This window comes from Pseudorca crassidens, chromosome 3, assembly GCF_039906515.1.
Source record: "Pseudorca crassidens isolate mPseCra1 chromosome 3, mPseCra1.hap1, whole genome shotgun sequence".
Taxonomy (NCBI): Eukaryota; Metazoa; Chordata; class Mammalia; order Artiodactyla; family Delphinidae; genus Pseudorca; species Pseudorca crassidens.
Genome location: NC_090298.1, coordinates 32,554,535 through 32,581,187, shown reverse-complemented (window position 1 = coordinate 32,581,187; position 26,653 = coordinate 32,554,535). Strand labels below are relative to the sequence as shown.

Genomic DNA, 26,653 nt, shown 5'->3' with positions numbered 1-26,653 from the left:
TAGTTGCGGTGCACAGGGCTCTCTACTTATGGTGCATGGGCTCTAGAGTGTGCAGGCTTAGTTGCCCTGTGGCATCTTAGTTCTCCAGGGAACCCAGGGACCAGGGATCGAACGCATGTCCCCTGCATTGGAAGGCGGATTCTTAACCACTAGACCACCAGGGAAGTCCCTCTTTCAGTATTTTAAAGATGTTGCTTCACTGTCGTCTCATTTGCCTGTTTTCCACGAGAAATTTGTCATTCTTCTTATTCCTCTGTTTTTTATCTGGTGGCTTTTAAGACTTTTCTCTACCAGTGGTTTTGAACAATTTGATTATGATGTGCCTTGGTCTAGTTTTGGTCCTGTTTCTTGTGCTTGGGGTTGATTGAGCTTCTTGGATTTATTGGCTTATTTTGATCAAATTTGGAAAGTTTTCATCTATTATTTCCTCAATTCTTCTATCGCCTAATTTTTTCCTTTGAGGACTCCAGTTACACATATTGTAATTGTGTTAGGCTGCTTGAAGCTCCATAGTTCACTGATAGTCTTTTCATTTATTTTTTGTTCCCTTTCTGTTACATTTTGGTTAGTTTTTATTGCTTTGTCTTCAAATTCACAATTCTTACTTTCTGTAAAAGCTGTTATGCTTTTATTCCCATCCAGTATATTTACATCTGAGACATTGTAGTTTTCATCTCCAGAAATTCAATTTGAGTGCTTTTTATACTTTTCATGCCTCTCCCTAAGTTTTTGAACATATAGAATACAGTTATAAAAACTGTTTTAATGTCCTTTTCTGCTGATTCTAACAGTTCAGTTTTGGGTCATTTTCAGTTGATTAATTTTTCTGCTTACTATGAGTCATAGTATGACTTCGCTTCTTTGTATGTCTGATGATATTTGGATGCTAATCATTGTAAATTTTGCTTCATTAGGTGTTCCCTATTTTTTCTGTTCTTATGATACTTCTTGAGCTTTGGTCTGAGACACATTTTAGTCACTTGGAAACAGTTTAATTCTTTCAAGTCTTGCTTTGGAGATTTGTTAGGTGGGATCAAAGAAATGTTTAGTCTATATCTGATTGTTCCCCACCACTAAGCCAAGACTTTTCTGAATACTGTAACCAATGCCCCATGCACTATGAAGGTTTTCAATATGGACATTAGGAACAAGCACTGCTTGTTCTGCCCTGTGTGAACACAAGGTACTCATCCCTTTAATTCTTTCGAGTGGTAATTTCCTCACAAACATGCACCAATCATTGCTATATTGGCTACATAAGGGATCCCTTTGCAGATGTCCAGTGTTCTCTCTCTGTGCAGTGCTCTCTTCTCTAACACTTTTTGGTCTACTGGGACTCTGAGCTCTGTCTCTTCAACTCAGACAGTTTGGGTTTCTCCTCTCAGCACCAAGGCCTGGAAACTCTCTAAAGACAGTAAGCTGGGGCAGTTGTAGAGCATGCTTGTTTATTTCTCATTTCTCAGGGATTATTTTTCTTTACTTCTTGATGTCCAGTGTCTTGAACTATCATTTTATATGTTTTGTTCAGTTTTTTGGTTGATTCAAATAGGACAGTATTTTTGGTGCCTGTTACTATTGTGTCAGTACATTGTGGCCAGAAGTGAAAGTTGTGCTTGGGGTTGGGGTTGAAATTTAAGAATGAGTGGTTGAATAATTCCAGGTGATGATACACAGAGTTGCACCATAGGTATAAGTGGAGTAGAGTCATCCACATGTGAGTCATCCACATGGACTTTGAAGTCTCCTAAGTAGATAGATTTCAGAGAGAGTGTAAGACTTTAAAGAAGCCAAGAGCCAAAGTTGCGAAGTTTTAATACTACACGGTTTGTGTGTTTGGTTAAGAAAATACTCTTTTAAAATTATGTTAAATTTCTTTTGTCTGTTCTAGAACCTTCTGATAACTTAAGGGAGATTCTCCAAAATGTGGCCAAATTGCAAGGAGTATCAAATATGAGAAAGCTAGGCCATCTGAATAACTTTACTAAGGTAAGTAACTTCATTCTTTGTATTACCATCTTAAATTCTTTTTTCATTATTGTACTTTTTAGATGCTTCTTAACCACCATTAACAAGAAATTCTTGAGTATTCCTTCAGTATTAGTGCTTTCCTCTGCTGCTTCTCATGGATTTTTGTCATATGTTTTTAAATTTAAAAGTATATTTGAATAATGGGAAGCATTATATACTTGTAAAAAATTTGGTAGGTTCAGAAGCGAATAAAGTAAAAAAAACACTGAGAAGTCCATAATTCAATCTCCACTATTATTCACAGAATGATGTATTTCTTTTGCCTTTTTATATTCATTTTTATGTGATACTATAGGATAAATATGTTTGTACATAAGTACGTGTGTGTTGCTTTTCATAGGTGTAATAATTTCCAGAGAAGTATTACAACTTCCTCTCTCTTTCCCTAATACTCTATTCCCATTATCTGGATCTCAATTAGAGCTCAAGATAAATGTAGGGGCCCTTGTCCCAGATAAATATTGACTTGATCTCTGTTAGCAGCCAAGAATTCCCAAGTTTGATAGATGGATTGGTGTGCTTTTGAGCCTGGTAATGCTGGACAGCCAACTCTTGGAAACACTAAAATGCTGTTATTTGAGGTGATGCCATAAATAGAGAGCAAAATGCTTTCTTTGGGAAAATTTTTTTCCCTTTTTAGTTTACTAAATATAAACTGTTATACATTTTATTTTATTTTTTTATTTTTAAATTTTTGTTGAAGTAGAGTTGATTTATAATGTCATGTTTCAGGTGTGCAGCACAGTGGTTCAGATTACATATATATGCATACACATATATATGTATTCTTTTTCAGATTCTTTTCCCTTATAGGCTATTACAAAATACTGAGTATAGTTCCCTGTTGTACATTTTAAATGTAGGAATAATTGTTTGTTATAACCCCTTACTACTCAAAGTGTGATCCATATACCAGCAGCATTGGTGTCACCTTGGAGCTTGTTTGATATGTACAGTTTTTGACCCCCCCCCCCCAGACCTACTGAGTGAGAATCTACATTTTAATGAATATCTCAGGTGAATTTGGGTGTACATTAAAGTTTGAGCGGCACTGTTTTAATCCTTTCAAAATGTTTAATTCTCTGCTACCTGGTAGACTGTGGCTTGGATTTGATTTTATTTCATAGAAATAGAAGGGGATAAGAATATTGTCACTATGTAACCAAGTTGTTTTTTTCAGTATGGTGTTGTCTGATAAATATTTACAAAATAGATTAGTTTTTTTTTCTTTTCATAGTTAGGGAAACATAGATATGCATTTATTTTTTCTTAGTGAAACTTTGAAATATTCTGGCATTTTATTTTTATATAACAGATGAGAAACTTATTTTGTATGAGGGATGACAAAGTGATTTTTTTAAAAACAACTTTCAAAAACACTGAATGAGTGCTTGTGAAGGGGTTTTCAAAAATATCCCTGTGACGCAGACCTACTAGAGAGTGGACTTGAGGATACGGGGAGGGGGAAGGGGAAGCTGTGACAAAGCGAGAGAGTGCCATGGACATATATACACTACCAAACGTACAATAGATAGCTAGCGGGAAGTAGCCGCATAGCACAGGGAGATCAGCTCGGTGCTTTGTGACCACAGGTGGGATAGGGAGGGTGGGAGGGAGGGAGACGCAAGAGGGAAGAGATATGGGAACACATGTATATGTATAACTGATTCACTTTGTTATAAAGCAGAAGCTAACACACCATTGTAAAGCAATTATACTCCAATAAAGATGTTTAAAAAAATAACCCTGTGTATATTTTCATTTTTATCAATGTAATGAAAGTCTTCAAATACATTTCTTCAGTGTGCTAGTCAGATAATAGCAAGTTTTTAAGACCTAGAGTTGTTCCACAGTTGCAAATGGCATCTCCTGGTTTCACTCCCTCTATTAAATTTCCCAGTTTTATGTCATCATTCTTCACCCAACCCTAATAATAATACGTCTTACCACTTGCCTAGATTTAACTGTTAAAAACAATTAGTAGAGGTTTTTGTCCTGTTTGAACTCATGGGTCCTGTCACAATCAGGTTGACATCTAGATATGTAGTTCCGAATCTCTTGACAACTGGGATTCTGAAAGTTGGGAATGAATGTAAGAATGGCAATGATTTCTGTTATTCCACTTTGGCACCAGAATGGGTACTAAAGCCATCTTAAAAATCTACAGTAGCACTATGCAGTAGACATATATGTGAGCCACATATGTAATTTTAAATTTCTAGTAGCCACACTAAAAAAAAGTAAAAGTGAAGTTATTTTAATATATATTTTCTTTAGTCCAGTATATCCACATTATTATCATTTTATGTAAGTATAAAATATTAATGAGATATTTAATATTTTTTCATGCTAAATCTTTGAAATCAAGTGTGTATGTTATGCTTATAGCACATCTCAATTCAGGCTAGCCATATTTCCATGTTCACAGCCACCTGTGTGTGGCTAGTAGCTACTAACCATAATGGACATTGTACATACAGAACTTTTTGGAATGGGAGTGGTTTAAACATCTATTTCTAGGAATCTGTTGGACACCTTTCTTTTTCCCTTGTCTATTCTCCATTTATTTCTATCTAGATCCCAGTTTCTCTAGGGTTAAGGTCAGTTGCCTTCTCTCCCTTTTTCCCTCCTCCATTTCTTTGTTTTCTGAGTTTTTCCCATAGTATTTCACTAAGTTGTTCCCTCCACTTGGTCTCTCCTTGATTTGTGTTCTCCCAGTCTCTTCTCCGGTTTCTCCTTCCCTCTCGTCCTCCCCTTTTTTTTGTTTTGCCATATCCTTTGTTTACAGTTTTCATATTTCTCTCTGAAAAGGGCTTGTAGCAGCCCTCTTATATGCTGTTTTAAATTATTTATGGATTTAAAAATCAGATAAACATACTGGAATTTTTCTACAATATGAGGGACTAAACCTTGGGTCAGGGTGTGAGGGGCTGTTTAATTAGTAAAATCCATGAACATGAGAGTTGATAAAAACTCACTTGGCTGCCTGGTGATACAGTGAGGAAAGCGTGAACTTCAGATCAAGTAAATGGGGTCTTACAGCCCAGGTCTGACCCTAACAAGGCAGTCTTGGGCAGATTTCTTTACTCAGAGATAATTTTGCTGCAATTAGAAGCAAGGTGTCAGTACAGTGCCGGTACATAATATATACTCCATAACAGGTAATGCCTTACAATCTAGGGTTTGTTTTTTGTTTTCTTTTGCATTTTTTGCCACTTTTCAGGAATTTTTGTTGACTCTAAAAAGGTGAGTCTGCTTAATAGCTTGAGTTGCAGGTTGGTAAGCTGTTACTGTAACAGGGTTTTTCAACATGAGCAACATTGACATATTGGGCCAGATAATTATTTGTTTTGAGAAGCTGTCTTGTTCATTGTAGTGTGTTTAGCTGCATCCCTGGCCTCTACCCACTAGATACCAGTAGCGCACCTCCACTAGTTGTCACAAGCAGAAATGTCTCAAAGCATTGCCGAATGTTTCCTAGGGGACAGAGTCATCCCCTAGGTGATAAATAAAGGTCTGTAGGTTTTATTATAAAATTTCTCCAAACACCTAGCACAAAATAAATGCTTATTGAATTTAATCATAATATAATGTGTCTTTGAATTCCATTTTGTTAGCGAGCTATGCTAATAAATATTTACAGAGCTGGTATTCTTTTAAAATCTGTAAGTTCGTTAATTTACAGAGTAAAATTTATAAATTCTTAGAAATCTCTAAGAATAGCTCTATAGAATAAGAAAATAAGAAACAGGATTATGATTCCAGGAGACTGGTTAGACAGGAGTTAGTTGGTCACCCTTCACTGTTCCTATAATAGGTTATATGTGTGTCTACTAAATTTTATCTGCTCTTTTGTTATTATTATTTATTGTGTGTGATTATCTTATTAAACTGAGTTTATTAAATACAAGAAATATGTAGTATTTAATTTTTTACTCTTATATCCCTCTCTTCCCCAAATCCTGGCACATATCAAGTGTTTAATTAAAGGTATTGTATTACATTGGGATGATTTTGCAGTTTAAATAAGAGTTTTTGTTGTACTAGCATTTGTTTTGTTATTAAGTAACAAAATAAACTAGGATTAAGTTAATTTAGTAGATCAGTGGGGCTAAAATGTTGTAGAGGGTGGCCTTTATCTACAGAATTAAACCTCCTTTTAAGGTATGAAGAGAGGGTGCTAGTGTTGTGATCCTAGAACCATGTGAATGTCACACACCCATGCTTGCCTTCTGACATCATTTCACTAGATAAAGTAATGTGTATAACAGGCTGCTGATGAATATAATCTTAGTATTCTATTTTTAAAACTGACAACATGCTCATAATCTAAAGACCTGTTTTTAAAGATGAAAATATTTTAGCTCTTTTACATTTTAGTGTTCTCTTTTCCTATATTTCTCATATATTAAAAGCTCCAGAGGAATCTTTATTTTGTTCTGTTTTTAAAAACTTCAAAATTATATAAGTTAAATATAAAAATTTAAATGGTACTAAACAATATATGGTAAAAAGTGAAATTCCTCTTTCATATCTCCTTCCCATCCACCTCCTTACCCTGACAAAAATACCGTTTCTCACAGGTAACCACTAGAAAGTATTTATTCTTCTCTGGTATAATTATAAATGTGTGTGTGTGTGTGTGTGTGTGTGTGTGTGTGTGTGTGTATGTGTATTTCAGTGAGTTGTGAGAATTAAATAAGCTAAACAAAACGAAGTGTCTAATATAATGCTCAGTTTATTTACCATTTATTATATGTATACATAAAGGTTTTTTTCAATGAGATCTTGAGGTTTATTGATTTGTAGTTTGTGTCTTTTCCACTTTCCAATATATCATAGAGTCCTTTATTTTCTATAAATGTAGATCTACTTTTTAGTAGCTGCTTATGTGTATTGATAGATGTATGTGTGTGTGCATATCCATCCATATGTATGTATATGTATGTGCATCAAAGTATACATACATATGCGTAATACATATACCGTAATTTATTTAATCATTCCATCATTAGAAAATAGAAGTTTTCCCTCCTTTTTGCATTTTAAATTAATGCATTCGTAACACTCTTGTGTACTGTCTTGTGTAGAATAGAATTTTAAAAGTGTAATTATTTAGCCAAGAACATTTGTACTTTACATTTTAAAACCTACTTATAAATTGTCTTCTGAAAAGACTATGCTGTGGAATTCTAATTTGTGATAAGATTTTTTGAAGTTTGGATTATTCTTTCTGTTGCTCATTGAGGAGAACTGTTCAGTTAACCTTCAGAGCCATAAAAGTAACATGGGAATAGCATTTAACTGCCCAGTTTTAACTGATCATTATATATTTTTTAAAGTTAATAATTTTAATAAGCAGCTCAGACATTTCTATTACCTAGAGACGGTTTAGACTTATATTTTAACTTTGTCAGAATATAATATTGTTGATAGCCCCCTTTGATTATTTTAATATTTGTAAGAAAATTCTGTGCATTAATGATAACAAATAGATTGATGTTGCACATGGATTCTGATAGGCAAAATATACCAGTGACATGTTATCGAAACCTTTACCTCATTCATTTATTCATTCATATTATTTTTTGGCCATGCAATGCGGCATGCAGGATCTTAGTTCCGCAACCAGGTACTGAACCAGTGCTCCCTTCAGTGGAAGCGCGGAGTCTTAACCACTGGACTTCCAGGGAAGCCCCATACCCCATTTAAAAATAAGATATTATGTAACAGTATTTGTTTTGTTTATATTAAAAAAATTAAATTTAATAGTTACGCTCATAAAATAATTGCGGACTTCTTATGATATTGAATACTTAAGTTGGTTTATAAGTAACAAATGTAACAAACCTAATTCAGCTGAGCTAAAGTATCCATAAAAGGAAGTTATTTACTCTCATGATGAGGAAGACCACATGTCAGGTCTTAATTTCAGGCAGAATGACCTAGAGGTTGAAAAAATGTTAATTGCATTCTGTCTCTCCATTTCTCAGCTCTTTTCTTTTAGGTTAGCTTCATCCTCAAACACTTTCCATATGACTAAGATACATCATATTTATAGCTTTCAGTCATAAAAGGAGAGGGTAGCCCTCTCTTACAACTTCTACATGAACTCTGGTCCTGTTTAGTGACATTAAGCTAGGTATTGTGACTGATAGTCATAAAAACACATGGGGTGGGGAGTGACTGAACTCCAGTGAAATATGTGATGTCTAATAATTTAGCATTTTAAGTGACTGTTAGGATGCTAATTCTCACATTTTGAAAGGTCTTTAATGATTTCTAAGCATCAACAGTAATTTATTCTTAATATTAACAAACCTATGTGGTAGGGCAGGCATTGTTATAAGATAGAATTGAAGAAATTGCTACCTAATGATTGAAGGTTAATTAGTAATTCAGTCAGTAGTTGAGGCAGGATGGGATTCCCATTGTTTAAATTTACCAATTCAGCGTTCTTCTTGCTATTTCTGCCTATCTCTTTCCCAGAGTTGAGTTAAAGGGTTTCAGCTCAATATCAAAAAAACAAACAACCCAATCCAAAAATGGGCAGAAGACCTAAATAGACATTTCTCCAAAGAAGATATACAGATTGCCAATGAACACGTGAAAGGATGTTCAACATCATTAATCATTAGAGAAATGCAAATCAAAACTACAATGAGGTATCATCTCACACCAGTCAGAATGGCCATCATCAAAAAATCTACAAACAGTAAATGCTGGAGAGGGTGTGGAGAAAAGGGAATCTTCTTGCACTGTTGGTGGGAATGTAAATTGATAAAGCCACTATGGAGAACAGTATGGAGGTTCCTTAAAAAACTAAAAATAGAACTACCATATGACCCAGCAATCCCACTACTGGGCATATACCCTGAGAAAACAATAATTCAGAAAGAATCATGTACCACAATGTTCATTGCAGCTCTGTTTACAATAGCCAGGTCATGGAAGCAAACTAAGTGTCCATCAACAGGTGAATGGATAAGGAAGATATGGCACATATATACAATGGAATATTACTGAGCCATAAAAAGAAATGAAATTGAGTTATTTGTAGTGAGGTGGATGGACCTAGAGTCTGTCATAGAGTGAAGTAAGTCAGAAAGAGAAAAACAAATACCGTATGTTAACATATATATGGAATCTAAAAAACAAACAGAAATGGTCATGAAGAACCTAGGGGCAAGATGGGAATAAAGACGGAGACCTACTAGAGAATGGACTTGAGGACACGGTGGGGGAGGGGTAGGCTGGGACAAAGTGAGAGGGTGGCATGGGCATATATACACTACCAAATGTAAAATAGATAGCTAGTGGGAAGCAGCCTCATAGCACAGGGAGATCAGCTTGGTGCTCTCTGACCACCTAGAGGCATGGGAAAGGGAGGGTGGGAGGGAGACGCAAGAGGGAGTAGATATGGGGATGTATGTATATGTATAGCTGATTCACTTTGTTATAAAGCAGAAACTAACACACCATTGTAAAGCAATTATACTCCAATAAAGATGTTAAAAAAAAAAAGAGTTAAAGGGTTTGATTTGTAGGGTTTGTTTATTTAAATCAGTAGATTAGTAAGGTAGTGAGTCAGTCAGTACAAAAATTTTTTATTAAAATAATTTATTCTTATTCCTAATATTTTGAAACTTAAGATGAACTGGTGATTAAAAGTGAAAGCATAATGTGTCTTTGATAATCGAAAATTTAAAATCTTATCAATGTCTTCTCTGATTTCTTTAAATTAAATCTTTATTTATTTATTTTTGGCTGTGTTGGGTCTTCATTTCTGTGCGAGGACTTTCTCTAGTTGTGGCAAGCGGGGGCCACGCTTCATCGCGGTGCATGGGCCTCTCACTATCGCGGCCTCTGTTGTTGCGGAGCACAGGCTCCAGACGCGCAGGCTCAGTAGTTGTGGCTCACGGGCCTAGTTGCTCTGCAGCATGTGTGATCTTCCCAGACCAGGGCTCGAACCCGTGTGCCCTGCATTGGCAGGCAGATTCTCAAGCACTGCGCCACCAGGGAAGCCCTTCTCTGATTTCTTATTCCTGATATATGTGAATTACTTACATATAGAAAATTTAGTCTCTACTTGGGATAATTCTAATTCAAAAGGGATATTTTCATTTAAGACTGATTAATAAGACCCCCTTCTATAATTCTGTAAACAATATGACAGCACAATTTAGCCACCATTGAAAGCATAGCCCTAATGTCTCTTACTGTCCCTGGAAAATAGGCAGATGATTATGACTAATATGCTGTGTTTCATTGCAAAGTGTTTTTTAGTTGTTACTGGTGATTTTCCAGTTTCCAACTGAGTGGACATTTTTCTCAGAAACATTTCTTGCAGTTCAAATACATTTATATTAGGTAGCAGAAAACGAAACTCCTTTCTAAATAATTTCCAAATTGTGTGTGCTTTTTGGAAATCATAATAATAACTTTGAAAAAATTTTTACCTTTTCAACAAAACTGCTAATTATAGCAAATGTTAAATAGTGAACAGTTATACATTTTGTGATTTGAGAAGGGGAGTAATTTTGAAATTATGTTTCTCTGAATCTGTAGTTTTCTGCAAGGATATCTAAGTGTGAAAAAGAAAATTCAGGAAAAGAGAACCAAGTACATACTTAGGGGAGAAACTAACCCTTGACAGGGTAAGATTTTTTATACTTCTACATTTCAAAGCATTTCATTTTATTAACAAACTGTAGCAGAAGAAAGGAAACACTGCCTTTTTAGACATGGAGTTGTTTTAAGAAAACATTTCTCCCATTTTAAAAGCACAGTATCTTATATGTTAATAATAGAAAAATGAAGCTTAGAATTTTTTTTTTAAGTTTATGAATTAGAATACATCCAAGGTCTAAGTGATAACACCATGTTAAGGAGCCCTTTTCTTTTTCTTTTTCATTAATATATGGTACCATATAGTGACAGTGCTAGTAATCTGAAATATCTGGGGAATCTCAAATGAATACTAAATTAATTTTTAGTAGTGTAGTGATAAGGTTCTTTTTGTGTGTGTTTTAATCCTTTGAAATGGGCAATATTTGTATGTGTGTTTTTAGGTAGCTGTTCTGGGAAAAAAATAATAAATTCACTTACTCATTTTATGTGTTTATAGCCAGAGTGTGATTCTCCAAACTCTTGATTCATACCATTTTTGAGGCTGGAGAAATGAAATAAGATGGTAATGTTCAGTTATTCTATTTTTAAATCCATCCCCTGCCCCCATGTAAATTTTTTTTGTTTTTTCTTTTCCCATGTAGATAATTTTAGTACTAAAGTACAGTCACATTTCATTGGGCTCTGGACTTAGACTGGTTTGGTTTGATTTCTGGCTTTACCACTTAATAGCTTTGTGGTGTTTGGAAGTCATATTACCATCTCTAGCCTCAGTAGTCTTTATTTACCAAAATATTACTTACTTTCTAGGGTTGACAAGATTAATAGTCAATAAATGCTACTTCTGTTACTATTTATGAATACTGTACTGTATGTATAACCCTTCCCACATTAGGTAAGTAATAGATATTCATTGTAAACATTTATAAAATACAGAAAAGCACAGAAAGGAAAATAAATCACCTATGATACTTCAATTTTTTTTCTTTCTTTATTTATTTTGAATTTTAATTTTTTTTATGCAGCAGGTCCTTATTAGTGTACTTTCATTTTTTGATGTTAAAATGTTGATGTATAGACTTCTTTAAAAATGTATATATTTTTAAAAATGTATATCTTTTAGAATATTTTCCCTAACTCACCAATACATTATGCAGGTTATTTCTTGTGTTTCGGTATTATGTAATATTAACATCTGCATAAGGTTCCTCCTTTATGAACATTTTGTTTCTAGTTCCTTATTATTGTAAATTATGTCTTAAGGATCTTGTGCTTGAACCTACTTTATATTTTAAGTTATTAATATAAATCACCAAAAGCAGGTCCTGATTTTGGTGCATTTTTCCAATTTATTTTACAATATGTGTTTAGTTTATAATTCCATCAACAGTGCATTTTCTTATCTGGTATAATCATGTTAAAAAAACAGTTTCTTGCCAGTTTGGTAAGCTTTATTTAAATGGCATTTTCCAATGTATTTGATTCAGATTTTAGGAAATAGGAAATATGTCATGTTTATTTATCAGTTTTATTTCTTCAATAAATTCTCTGTGCATTTTATTTGCCTCTTCTGATAAATCTTTCTGCAGTTTGTTTAGACTTTCACATTATAAGGTCCTGCCCATATTACTTTGCTGTGAGGGTGGAGTGTTACGAGCTGAATTGTGCTCCATCCTCCACCCCCCGCCCCCAAGTTTGTTTGTTGAAGCTCTATCCCAGTACCTCAGAATGTGTCTCTATTTGGAGATAATTCCATTAGAGAGGTAATTAAGGTAAAATGGAATTATATGGGTGGTCCCTAATCCAATATGACTGATGTACTGATAAGAAAAGATAAAGACACAGACACACATAGAGGAAAGATCATGTGAAGACACAAAGAGAGATGATAACCATCTACAGGCCAAGGAACGAGGCCCTCAGAATAAAGAAACTCTGTCAAGACACCTTGATATTGGACTTCTAGCATCCAAAATCATGAGAAAATAAATTTCTGTGTTACAAGCCACCAGATTTGCTGTATTTGTCACAGCAGCCCTAGCAAACTAATATAGGGCCTAAACCTTTTGCCTATTATGTTTTTCCAATTTTTTTTTTTTTTTTTTTTTGCGGTACGTGGGCCTCTCACTGATGTGGCCTCTCCCGTTGCGGAGCACAGGCTCCGGACGCGCAGGCTCAGCGGCCATGGCTCACGGGGCCCAGCCGCTCCGCGGCATGTGGGATCTTCCCGGACCGGGGCAAGAACCCGTGTCCCCTGCATTGGCAGGCGGACTCTCAACCACTGTGCCACCAGGGAAGCCCTCCAAATATTTTTGACTAATATGTTATTTAACTTTTAATTTTAGGTATGCCATTGGTTTTCTAGAGGTATAGAAATTTTCCTGTCTTGTCCCAAAGCTTAGGAAATCTTACATTATTATTACTTTTTAAACATCTTCATTGGAGTATAATTGTTTTACAATGGTGTGTTAGTTCTATTGATATACGTATGTATAAAAAGTCTCATCCTTCTCAGTATTTAAGTACTTACAACATTGTATAACAATACAATAAAAACAAATAAAAATTTTTTCATACTCTTTGACACTCTAAACCTTCTTTGTTTATCATATTTCAGAATTTTAAGGAATTTATAAGAATACCAGTATAATCATTTTGGATAAAGGCCTGTGAAGGAAAGCTTTTTAACTTGTTTTGCCTATTTACTTATTTACACAGCAGTTTCCTGCCACATAAAGTGATCATTTTTATAGTCTTTTCCCCTGCTGTGAAAATGTTACAGTATCTGAGGGTTCCTGTATTCCTATCCCCTACCCTGTTCTATTTGCAACATCTTTCTTTTTTTTTTTTTTTGCCTCTGAAGAAGAAATTGGGCAGGAAGTTTTACAAGGATCCTACCAATAGAACAGTGAGTTTATATCATTAGTTTTTTTGCTACAATATTGTGCTTTTCACAGAGGCAGATGTGCTGGTCACTTTGGTTGGTTTTTAACTTCATAACTTCATACTGAGGAAGAGTAATAACAGCACTTGAAGACCCTTCTGATCCTTCATGTTAATGAAATGATCAACTTTCTCTTTAATCCTTTTCAGTTAGGCCCAATAAATAACTTGCGAAGCTTTATGTAACTTTTAGATAAAAGTCAGTTTTCAAAACTCGCACTAGATCAACATGATATGTTGTCATCCAGGTGGGGTGCAAATAGCTAGTATTAGATCAGTATTCTTAATAAAAAAAAAAAAAAGAAAGCCTGTTTGAAGGCATCAGGCAACTATTCTGGCTGTAAGTGGGATAGGAACCAAGACTTCAGAGAAGAGAGAATCTTGTGGAGATGATCTAACTTCTCCAGCAACATTTACCTGGGGGATACTGGCTAATGTGGAATGTGGACAGGAAGCTAAATATTTAGACTGTAGTCCAAGGAGTACTATTGCTGAAACATGGGAAAAACAGCACAGAGCTTTTGATGGAGACCATCAAATGGGAGAAATCAAGTAAAAGGAGATTCTCCCCTCAGTACATTTATTTGTTGAATCCTGGGATGGGAAATATAAAATCCTAAGCAGAAAATCTTTGAAAATCAGGGTGGACTTTCTAGTGTTTTTATAAAACAAAAATGAGACATGTCATCCTCTTGAGATTGGTCCCCTGAACAACAAGCTTTCAGTTGAAACCTGGGGGAAAAACCATAGGTAGACTGAGTATTACCAGGGCAGCAGCCTAATATGGACTCACCATTGTCTATTGGCCTGACAAAGAAAAGGATGAACGCTTTGTGGAGAAAGATAACATAGTCAGGAATCTCAACGCTTTGTGGAGAAAGATAACGTAGTCAGGAATCTCTGCAAGTTTTTATGTACAAAGATTATAGGCTCCACCAAAAGACAGGACTACATGACCAGAACAAATGGAAAAACAGATAATAAAAACAAACTCAGAGATTATCTACATCATTCATTCCATTTAGATGATAAGCACTTTAAATATTTAAAATGTAGTTAATATATCAAGAAAATAGAGGAAACTGTGGAGAAAATAGGTGAAAAAAGATTTTTTCATTATGATATTGGATGTGTACAAAGTTAAATGGAAACATGATAGGTAAAATTAAAAATTCACTAGGTAGGTATAATAGAAGATTAGACTTATCAGAAGATAAATAAATAGGAAATACCCAGCTGAAGGACAGAAAAAAAAGAGAAAGGAGAAAACAGAAAAGAGGACTTAGAGATTTGTGGTATACACAAAAAGATTGAACATTTGAATTACCAGAAAAAGAGGAGAGAGAATTGGGCAAAACTGCTTTTGAAGAGATACAGAATTTTCTAAAACTGATAAAATATATCAACCTAGAGATTCGGAAATTTCTGTTTTCCCTAAGCAGGGATGCAAATAAAACCACCCTTGAACAGCAAGAGTGCTGAAATCAAAGATAAAAAAATCTTGAAAGGAGTCTGACCAAAAAGGATAAGACCTTCAAAGGAGCCAACAGTAAGACTCATATCAGACTTGTCAACAAACAATGGAAGCCATCTTGAAATTGTTTTAAGAAAAGAGCAAACCTAACAATTTATATAAATCCAGCAAAATGTCCTCCAAAAACATAAGTGGGAAAAAATCATTTCTGGACAAACAAAAACCAAGAAAATCCATTGCCAGCAACCTTGGCTATAAACAAATGAAGATACCAATAAAACAGATCAACAACAATGAACTGAGGATTCTTTAGGCAGAAGAGAGAACATCCCATAAAGGTACCACTGGAGTGAAGAGTAATGGAAGTGGTGAATTTGAGAGTAAATATAAATTGATATTGACTAAATATTAACTAAAAATAAAAATAATGTCTTGTGGGGCTTAAAAGATAGAAAAAACAAAAAGTGAAAGGTGAGAGGAGTAAATGGAGTTGAAGTATTGGGGTCTCATATTATTGAGAACATGGTAAAGTAGTAGTTTCTGTTAGACTGTAATAAGTCAAAAATGCATGTTGTAATCTCTGTGGTAACCACTAAAAGAATATAGTTTTTTTCCCATAGATTTATTATTTATTTTATTTATTTTTGGCTGTGTCAGGTCTTAGTTGCAGCATGTGGGATCTTCATTGAGGCCTGCGGGATCTTTTGTTTCAGCGCGCAGGCTTCTCTCTAGCTGTGGCGTGTGGGTTTTCTCTTCTGTGGTTGTGGTGCGTGGGCTCTGTAGTTTGCAGCATGTGGGCGATAGTTGAGGTGCGTGAGCTCAGTAGTTGTGGCGCGCAGGCTTAGTCGCCCCGTGGCATGTGGGATCTTAGTCCCCTGACAAGGGATCGAACCCATGTCCCCTGCATTGCAAGGCGGATTCTTTACCACTGGATCACCAGGGAAGTCCCAGGAATAGTTTTTAAAACAGTAAGAGTATGGAGGGGGAAAAAAGAATAATAAAAAACAGCTGGTTAATTCAGACAAAGGCAAGAAACCTAGAACTGTCAGGTCAAATAAACGATAAGATGATAGAAATAAGTCATATTTAGACAGTAGAATCATATATTTTTCAAAATATTATTAGAGAAAAATACCTTTTTATTCCAGTCTAAAAAGGTAATGTATGTAAATAAGCAAAAATACATGCTTATGTTTATGCATACTTGTTTTGTTTTTCTGACAGCTGCTTTGTGATATTGGCCACAATGAAGAAAAACTGGGTTTTAACTATGAAGATATCATAATTTGGTAAGTATAGTTCAGTTGCCTTCCTCATCCCTTCTGGATTTTAGTAATTTCAGTTTTAGTAATTTTAAACTAAAAATAGAGTATAACACCTTGTTTTGATTTTATAGAAACAGTTGTTTGAATGTTAGAAAAATTCAGGATCTCCAGCATTTTTAACTGTTATCCTATTGTTCTTACTGATATTTTGTAATTATCAAATATAAAGAACCAAAGCTAATGTTTTCGAAAAGTACCTGGACTTCTACAGTCTAAACTTCTAAGTTAAATTGCAGAATAAAAGTTCTCATATTATTCCCAAGAGCAAGAAGAACCTGTACAGTTATCTCTAGATCTCACCTAAGACACAGTGTGCTATGGCAAACTTGATTTGCTCAAGCCCACGAGAGGCTTAATGTTACAGTTTCATAGCCATCGTTTTGGCATCGTTTAAAATTGGTATAGGGCTTCCCTGGTGGCGCAGTGGTTGAGAGTCCACCTGCCGATGCAGGGGACACGGGTTCTTGCCCTGGTCCGGGAAGATCCCACATGCCGCAGAGCGGCTGGGACCGTGAGCCGTGGCTGCTGAGCCTGCGCGTCCGGAGCCTGTGCTCCGCAACGGGAGAGGCCACAACAGTGAGAGGCCCGTGTACCGCAAAAAAAATAAATAAATAAAAAATAAAATAAAATAAAATAAAATAAAATTGGTATAAGTAGTTTCTTCCTATTGTCATTTTAAAGTATTTTTATTTATTGGTTTAAACCAATGATTCTTTGGGAGAAGTGAAACAAGTAGGTAGAGGGGGATAGACTGTAGAGGCATATGTGATACAGCTTGAAAAAGGCATATTTAATTTCCCACTGTTTATATAAAATAAACTACAGAAGGTAGAACAAAACTCTTAACATTTTCTTGATTGGTAGGAATATACCAAGGAGACAAAAATTAAAAAATAACGTTAGTGAAGTTCCATGGCTTACAGTGAATGATTTTTATATATGTAAAATGACAAGTAGCTTTGCTTATTTCAACTGAAGAAGGATTTGGTATCATAATTTTATGTGTATTTGAAACTCATGCAGCAAGACTTTTTGTTTGTTTGTTTTCATATAGCTTGCGGTTAGCTTTATTGAATGAAGCAAAAGAAGTGCGGGCGGCAGGGCTACGAGCTCTTCGGTATCTCATCCAAGACTCCAGTATTCTGCAGAAGGTGCTAAAATTGAAAGTGGACTATTTAATAGCTAGGTAATTTTCTTAGAGCTCCCTATGTTTTTATATGTTTTTTAAAATCGTGTATTAAGTTTTAGCATACCTACCATAAAGTATACACATTTTTAGTGTAAAGCCTGATAATTTTTACAGGTAGATACAACCAATTACCCTATTATCCTGAGTAAGATATGGAACATTTTCAGCATCCCAATCAAGTTCCCTTGTGTCCCCAGTCAGTAGGAAACATTACTCTGACCTTTTTCATCCTAGACTAGTTTTTCCTATTCTTGAGTATCATATATTGGAAGTATACATTACTCTTTTCTTTCCTCAGTGTTATCTGTGAGATTTATCCATGTTGATTTAAAAAAAAAATTTCTGTGTAGTATTTTATGTTGTGAATAGAGCACAATTTATTTAATCCATTCTGTTGATTTTTTTCTTGGTTGTTTTCAGTGTTTGGCTATTTTGAATAAAGCTGCCCTGAACATTCTTGCACAAGTCTGTTGGTGGACGTGTGCACTCATTTCTCTTAGGTATATATGTAGGAGTGGAATTGCTGGGTGATAAGTTTTATGTTTATTTAACTTTAGTAGTTACTGCCTAACAGTTTTCCAAAGTGATTGTACTGATTTACACTCCTACCAGAAATGTTTGAGAGTTCCAATCCCTCCACATCCTCATCAGCATTTGCTCTTTTCAGTTTTTAATTATACCCTTTTCTGCTGTGGTTTTCATTGTGAGTTTCATTGTGGTTTTAATTTCTGTTTCCCTTTCATTTGCTTGCTGACTATTTGGATATCCTCTTTATCTTTTGCTCATTTATAAATTGGATTGTCTATCTTTTTGCGTAGGAGTTCTTGGTATCTTCTGGATATGATTCCTTTCCAGTATATGTATTGAGAATTTCTTCTCCAAGTCAGTCTACCTTGTCTTCTTACTCTTCTTAATTAATAAAATCCAATATAGCAGTCTTTTATTTTGTAGTTAATGTTTTTGGTCTCTTTGGACGATAATATCCTATTTTTTCTTCTAAAGTTTTTATTCCGTATATGTTGAAATAGGTGTTAGGTCACAATTCATTTTTATCAATATCCAATAAATATTAGAGGCATTTAGTGAAAAGATTCTCCTTTCATGTCTAAATTAGTTTCATTTTTGTTGTAAGTCAGGTAACTGATAAGTATGTTTCTGGTTTTGCTTTCCCTATTCTCTTTGTTTGGTCTATTTGTCTATTCTTGCTCCATTTTCTCCCTGTCTTAAATGACTGCATCTTGACAGTAAGTGTTGATATGTATTAGTATAAGTCCTCCAGCTTTTCCTCTATTTTGGGTTCTGTATTTCCATGTGAATTTTAGAAAATCAACTTGTCCATTTCCATAAAACTTTCCGGGATATCTATAGTAATTGCATTGAAGCTCTGTGTTAATTTGGGGTGAATTGATATCATAATAATATCGAATCTTCCAAACCTTTATTTATTTGGACCTTTAATTTCTCTCAACATTTTGTAGTTTTCTATGCAGAGAGGTCTTGCACATATTTGTTAGGTTTATCATAAGGCATTTATTAGATATAGTATTAATGTAATTAAAATTTTTCTTTTTCATAGTTTTTGCTGCTAATATATAGAAAAATAATTGTAAGTTTTAATGTTTTTGTGTATTCTTATCTCGGTGATCTGACTAAATTCACTTTTTAATTCTAATTGTTTTTAAGGTTATTTTAGAGTTTCTGTGTACATTAGCATTAATTGCAAATGATGACCCTTTTATTTCTTCCTTCCCAATCCTTATATTTTTCTTTTCCTCACCATATCTCACTGGTTAGAATATTGCACTGACTAGAAATGGTAATTGGATAACTATGTTTTGCTCCTGAGCTCAAGTTGAAAGTGTTCAGTATTTTGCCATTATTTATGATACTTGCTGTAGACTCTTAGTGGATTTCTTTATATTCCTTGTTTGCGTTCCTGAAGTAAACACCACTTTTTAATGATGTCTTTTTATTTCACATATAACTGTATTGGGTTTGCTAATATTCTGTGGAAAAATTTTTGCAGTTATGTTTATGAGAGGTATTGGCCTATATTTTTCCATTGTTCTAATATTCATTTTGGTTTTGGTATCAAGAGTATGTTTATAAAACAACTAAGGAAATGTTACCCCCTTTTTATATTCTCTGGAAGAATTTATGTAAGAACTTATGTAAGATATTGCTTTTTACCTTACATGATTAGTAGAGTTCACCGGCGAATCTGTCTGGCCCTAGGGTTTTCTTTTTTAGGAAGTTTTAATATCATGGACTCAATTTTTTTTTATTTTGTCTGCATTGGGTCTTTGTTGCTCCACGTGGGCTTTCTCTAGGTGTGGTGAGCGGGGGCTACTCTTCATTGTGGTGCATGGGCTACTCATTGCAGTAGCTTCTCTTGTTGCGGAGCATGGGCTTTAGGCATGTGGGCTTCAGTAGTTGCAGCACGTAGGCTCAGTAGTTGCAGTGCATGGGCTCTAGGGCACGAGGGCTTCAGTAGTTGTGGCACGTGGGTTTAGTTGCTCTGCGGCATGTGGGATCTTCCCGGACTAGAGCTCGAACCCGTGTCTCCTGCACTGGCAGGTGGATTCTTAACTACTGCGCCACCAGGGAAGTCCCCCTGTCAGTTCTTGCTTTATATATTTTGAAACTTTGTTATTGCATTCATATTTAGAATTGTTAAACCTTCTCATTGGGCTAATCCTTTCCTGGTTATGAAATGTTTCTCTTTATTCCTAGTAATACTTCTTTTATGAGTGTTCATGTTATCTAATGTTAATATAGCTATACTAACTTTATTTTATTTAGGGTTTGCACAATATATCCTCTTCAGTCCTTTCACTTTCTTTTTTTTTGTTCTTACATTTAAGTTTCTCTCCCATTAACATCATATAGATTTTTTTAAATCTAGTTTGACCATCTTTGTCTTCTAATTGGATTAGACTATGTCTAGTGGTTTTTTATATGCAGGTTCTATGTGCTTTATCTAATGTAATTATATTTATGAGTTTGTCATCTTGCCATTAGTTTTCTCCTATATTTGACTTTGCTGTCTTGCTGTTCATATTCTATTTGTCACGTCTATTCTTTGGTCTTGCATTGCTCCTTTTTTGTTTCTTTGGGAATAATCAAGAATTTTTTTCCTCTTCTGTTAATGTCTTGGTTTTAAAGCCTTTTCTTCTATTAGCAGTTGCCCTAGAGATTACATTTATCCTTGATATGTTAAGGTTTACCATTTTTATTACAGCCAGAACAATGCAGGAAACCTCTTCCAGCTTGACCACCAGCTCCCCTCTGCCTTATTTCTACATATATTTGTAACCCCACAGGATAGTCCTGTTATTGTATTAAATTGGAACTAGTGATATTTACCTATGTTATTTACCTGTTCCAATATTCTTCCTTCTTACATTTCCACCCTTTTATCTTGGGTCACTTTCTTGAATTTCCTTTACTATTTTCTCATAGTGTAGGTATACTGGAGTTGAATTCTCTCATATTTTATTTGTCTATAAATCCTCTATTTCCCTTCCCATTTGAAGGGTATTTTTTTGACCAGTTACTATTTTTCAATGCTTTAAATAAGTTATTGTCTTCTGGATTTTGTTTTTTTTTTGTTGAACAGTAAGTTGTCTCTTCTTGTTGCTTCTTTTTCTCCTTTGGCTGCTTTAAAGGTTTTTTTTCCTGTTACTTTCTCTCCTATCCCCTGGTACTCCAGCTATAGAGTGCTGAATCTGTTCACTGTGCCACATGTCTCTAATGCCCTTACTGTATTTTCAATCTTTGTTGTTGTTAATCTTTGTGCTTCAGTGTTGTTACTTTCTACTTACATGTTTTTTTTTTTTTTTTGCGGTACGCGGGCCTCTCACTGTTGTGTCCTCTCCCGTTGCGGAGCACAGGCTCCGGACCACAGGCTCAGCGGCCACGGCTCACGAGCCTAGCCGCTCCGCGGCATGTGGGATCTTCCCAGACCGGGGCACGAACCCGTGTCCCCCGCATCAGCAGGTGGACTCTCAACTACTGTGCCACCAGGGAAGCCCTCAGTCTCTTGAATTTTTAATTTCAGTTATTGTATTTCTGTGATTTATATTTTACTCTTACTTAGACATTCTAGGTCTCTGCTTTATTTTCTTGAGCATAATAATCATAGTTATTTATGACAGTTCCAGTATGTGAATCACCTGTGTTCTGTTTCTATTATCATTTTCTTTCCTTGGTTTTTGGTTACTCAACCCTTTGTTTGTTTTAAAGCATACCTCATATTATATGTGATTGGATGTGAACATTGTATGTTAAAAGTTTTTGGCTCTGGATCATGTTATTTTTGGAATGTTGGCTTATCACACTGATTGTGTTAAAATTTGTTTTTTTTTTCCTTTGCCTTTGCTCTAGGAAGTGGCTATATGGAGTCTCAAGTGAAAATGTAGATATTTAGCAGAACCTCTTCATCCCGAGCAGCCTTGAGCCCTAACATCTTTCTTAGAATATTATGTACCTGCTAAAATTTCTGCTCAGTTCCTTGGCTTCTCAGCAGTAGCTTTTTGCTTGGTTTCTTGGACTTTAACTCTGCATTCGTACAACATAGAAATTGGCAAGTGCATTGGAAAGGGGATGGCACGCAGATTCTTGCTTATACTCCTATTTTCTTTTCTTTGAGATTTTTTCCCCTCAAGTCCCAGCCACTTTGGTTGCCCTAAAGTTCAGTCTGTCTCTCCAGTACAGGAAGATTTTTGCTTTCTTTTAGGATTCTGTTCCCCTAAAACTGGAGCTTGGCAGGTGTCCCCAGGGACAAAGCCTGAGTGGATATGGAGCTTGTGCTTCTCTTTCCAGGGATTATTATCCATTGCCCTTTTAACAGTTGCTTTACAAAGTACTATATTTAGCCTTTATAGTTATTTTTGGCAGGAGGATTGGTCTGATCTGTTGTGGCCAGAAATGAAATTATATGTCTATTTGCTTCTTATTAAAGTTGTTTTAGATTAATTATATTCAGATAGCAGAAATGCTTTTGAATAGCAAACTATCTATGTATTGATGTATAAAGTATTGATTAGAATTGTGAACTGTCTAAACATAAGTAAAAATGAATTATTCTTCCACATATACCAAAGACTCTTTAGAAATTGAATAATTTAGTAAATTTTATAGAGAAATGTCAGTTAAGTGATATATGAGCATTAACTTTTGAAGTACAGTCACATTTCAAATTATATTTTGGTAAAATAGAATTATTGTGGCTAATATAAGACTTTTAACTTAGTTATAATGTAAAATTTAGGCTCTGGTTAAAATCACAATTAAACTGAAACATAGGCTTGGAAATATTTCTCCTTCACAATTTTAATAAAGTATCTGTGAACTTTATCAAAGATAAGTGAATATTTTTTCAGTAGATTTCTGATATTTTGCTTTATAAATATGTTTATTATTTCTGTATAGATATATATAATTCTATAAATTGCTTACTGTATTCTTCTTTCCTGGAGTTTTAAGTGAAATAGTTTTGAAATGTTTTATTATAATAAGTATTTATCACTAGAGATATTAAATAAATATTTGCTGGTACTGAAAAATAACTTGTATTAACATTTACAAATACTATATTGACATGAACATGGGTCTGATCATGGTATTATACAAAAAAATTGTTTAATAAGATTTTTATCAATAATTAAATATTTTATGTATTATTTAGGTGCATTGACATACAGCAGAGCAACGAGGTAGAGAGGACACAAGCACTTCGATTAGTCAGAAAGGTAGGCTCTATGTCTGAGAGTAAAGGCAGATTTATGATTTTCATGTTAAGCATTTTACATTTTTCGATTTAGACTGTGAAATCTTTCTATTAAAATTGAAAGACTGAATTCTCATTAAACATTTTTATTTTGTTAAAATTATATGAGTTAAATAAGTATTAAAACTTCAAGATAAGCATAAATATGTTGTGTAATTATTCTATGTGGGTATAGCTAGGTCAGTATTTTTTATAAAATGTTTATTGTAAAGAATATTTCTTCCTGCAGTAGGCATATAAATGAAATTACTGCTTTTATATGTTATTGGAGAAAGAGGATTACTTGCCCCCAACCCTTATTTTTTCTTAATTATATGCTTGGAGTTAATTCTATTAAATGAATGTCAAAAATAATTACAGGCTGATTGTTTTGAAGATGAATTTGGATACATCAGTAGGCACTTGCAATAAACAATTCAGGCCATTGTACGGGATAAAAGGTCAAAATCTAAACTCTCCAAGAGAGGGTGTTGAGGATAATCCATAATGCTTCTAATGAGAGAGGCCTTCCAGGAGTTTTTTTTATTGTTATTTAATGTGATGTGATGCCCTAATGGCAGAGGAATAGAGTAAACTGAGAGTTAATTTGGTTAGGGTACAGTTTGTGTAAGAATTTTATCATGTTTCATCATAAAGTATCATGTTTCATCTTAAAAATTCATAAAACTGATGCAGTATATGTTTGTTTTAATGTAAAAACATCTAAGATTATTTAACAGTTAACTTTTTTAGCTCTTCTCCTTTTTTCCCACCTTTGAATACAGTGCATGCTCCAGAATTGCAGACTGTTGAGTTTGTGCATTAACTAGATCTCCTCTTTTTCCTTTTTCTTCCAGTTGTTCAGCTTATGGTTAGTAATAGTACCCACAGGTGAGCATAGTAAGGAAGAAGTAAATGGATGAGTTGTCTTAAAAGAAGTTTGCAGTTCTAGTTAAGAGTGATATTGGAGATAGATTTAAAAAATGTTTGTTATAGGGTAAATTGTTATGTTGGCACCGTGATTTGACTCTTCATATTTAAATATAAAAATTAGGTTTATGATTTTTACTTATACATACAACCTCTTCTACTGCATGATTTTGAGAATTCAAGATAAGAAAACAAAATTTGTTTCTGAAGAACCTAGAATAACTCTTTGGTTATTTGAGTTATATATATGTCAGTATTTATCATACTAGGAATTAAAAGTGAGAAATTTAAAAATATATTAACATATTAAAAAATAACAAACTCATTACAAGTAAACATAAATAACATATTTTTATAAAAATAACTATATTTTCCAAAAATAAAGTTAATGAGTAGAGTGGCATTATTTTAGATTTATACAAATTTCTGTAGTGTTTGTCCTGATAGAAGGTACCTGGATTGTCATATTTGCTTTTGTATTCAGTCTCTTGTGATTTCACATGCAGTGGAGCCTCTGGAAAACTTCCATATGTACTTGTGAGAGTAAAAAAGACAAATAATGTCTTTGAATTACTACGAAAATAGTTTTCACTTTGCAGAATCTGAAAATATCCTCAGGACCCTCAGTTTTCTGGACCACACTTTGAGAGTTGCTGCCTTAGAAACTGCGTTCAGATGAAAAAAGAACCCCAAATGGATTAAATTAAATTCAGCTTCTTTGAATTATTCACTAAATGTTTTATTTCTGTTTTGTACAGTGTTTTGTACAAGTTACAGTGTAATTTATAAAATAGCCCAGTAAAAATAAACAGACCCTTGAAACAATTCAGAAATGCCATAACAAAAATGTAATTTTATTTTGTTATCTTTTGAAGAAGGCAGATATCATTTGTGGATTCAAGGGCGGGAAAACTGCTTGTACCTGGTGGTAAAATACAGGCTCAAAGGTAGAGTTATGTCACAGGATTCCTCCTTGGGTTAGCTAAAAACAGAGTAAAAGGGAAAGCAAGGTTGCTGAATGAACAGTGGCCTCTATTGGCCAGAGGAACTATAATTTCACTAATACTTTTAACAATTGAAGCACATATTTCTTTTTTTCCAGCAACATCTTGGCAACTGAGCTAGTAGAAATTAATGTTAATAATATAACTGCTAGGTCACTGTGGATTCTTTGTATGCGTTCAGAACAGTTTTAAAATTTTCTGTGAAAGTAATAATGTTTTTTAAAGGAAAAGCAAAAACATTTGTTGCTTTAGGATAACTTGCTTTATGAATAATTAAGGAATACTCATGTTACTTTTTCTTCTCTTTCACCTGTTTCATTCATTTAGGAGATTTTGTTTGTTTGCTTGGTTTTTTTTCAATGTCTCTGATTTTTTCATGTCTCTTTCTTGCTCTAATCCAGGCAATCCTTCCTGATTCTTGTCTCTCTCATTATCTGTATTATTTTCACACTAGTCAGCTCTTGCTACTCTTTATCCAACTTAAAGTTTTCTTACTGCCTGCCTAATTAAGCCATTATTTTCTTCATATATCATTTCTACATTCATGCAATACGAGATTAATATATCACAGATTTTTTTTTTTTATAGCTGAAAGGGATTCATTTAAAGGAATCACTTGCCCTTGATACACAGCAAGATATTGTCAAAGCCAGCGTGAAAAGCCCAGTTCTCCAAATTTCCAAACCTACACTGGCCCACAAATCCTTTTGGTATTAAGCACAACCTGCTTATCTTGGCATTCAGAGCCCACTTTTGGGGCAACCAATTACGACCCGTCTCATTATGCCATTATATGTGTAGACAAGCTGCCCTCCACCACTGCTGTGATCACTGCTTCTATCCTATTCTTTTCATGTCCACCCCTTTCTATATTATATTCATCTTTCAGTCTCAGCTGAAATTTTAAATATTTCCCTTAGAGAACTCAGTGTTTCTCTCATTCTTTTATAGCAGTTCTACAAATTTATTACCTACTTATGATCTTTGATTTGTTTTATATATGTCTGTTCTATCATGCAAAAAAGATGATTAAACTTTTATTTCAGCAGAGACTAAATTCTATGACTTTTCCCTCATTGATTACTCACTGATTTACAAGAAAAGTATTCTCTGATTTACACAGAATTTAAGAGTTTCTTTGTGTATATTTTCCCTGAAAAATAACAAGAGTGATTTCATTTGTAAAAACTTTAAATTACCGATATCCATTTCATAGCTCTACACTTGAGACTCATAGAATAGAATTTTATACTTGAAATTCTAGAAATCATCGGATCCTATACATCCTCATTTACAAATGAGGAAACTAAGGCACAGAGAGGATTGGTTTGCCAAGGTAACAGTTTATTAATGGCAGATTTG

The 26,653-nt window shown here is 34.3% G+C and overlaps 1 protein-coding gene across 4 annotated transcripts in view; it reads left to right on the top strand.

Annotated features, from left to right (window-relative positions):
• Positions 1-26,653, top strand: part of RICTOR (RPTOR independent companion of MTOR complex 2) — a 127,680-nt gene that overhangs the window by 30,194 nt on the left and 70,833 nt on the right. For all 4 annotated transcript variants that reach the window (XM_067730559.1, XM_067730557.1, XM_067730558.1 and 1 more), the window contains exons 3-6: positions 1,889-1,986; positions 16,298-16,362; positions 17,453-17,584; positions 23,277-23,340. In XM_067730559.1, the coding sequence (XP_067586660.1) occupies positions 1,889-1,986; positions 16,298-16,362; positions 17,453-17,584; positions 23,277-23,340 (359 nt within the window). The remainder of the gene's footprint in view (positions 1-1,888; positions 1,987-16,297; positions 16,363-17,452; positions 17,585-23,276; positions 23,341-26,653) is intronic.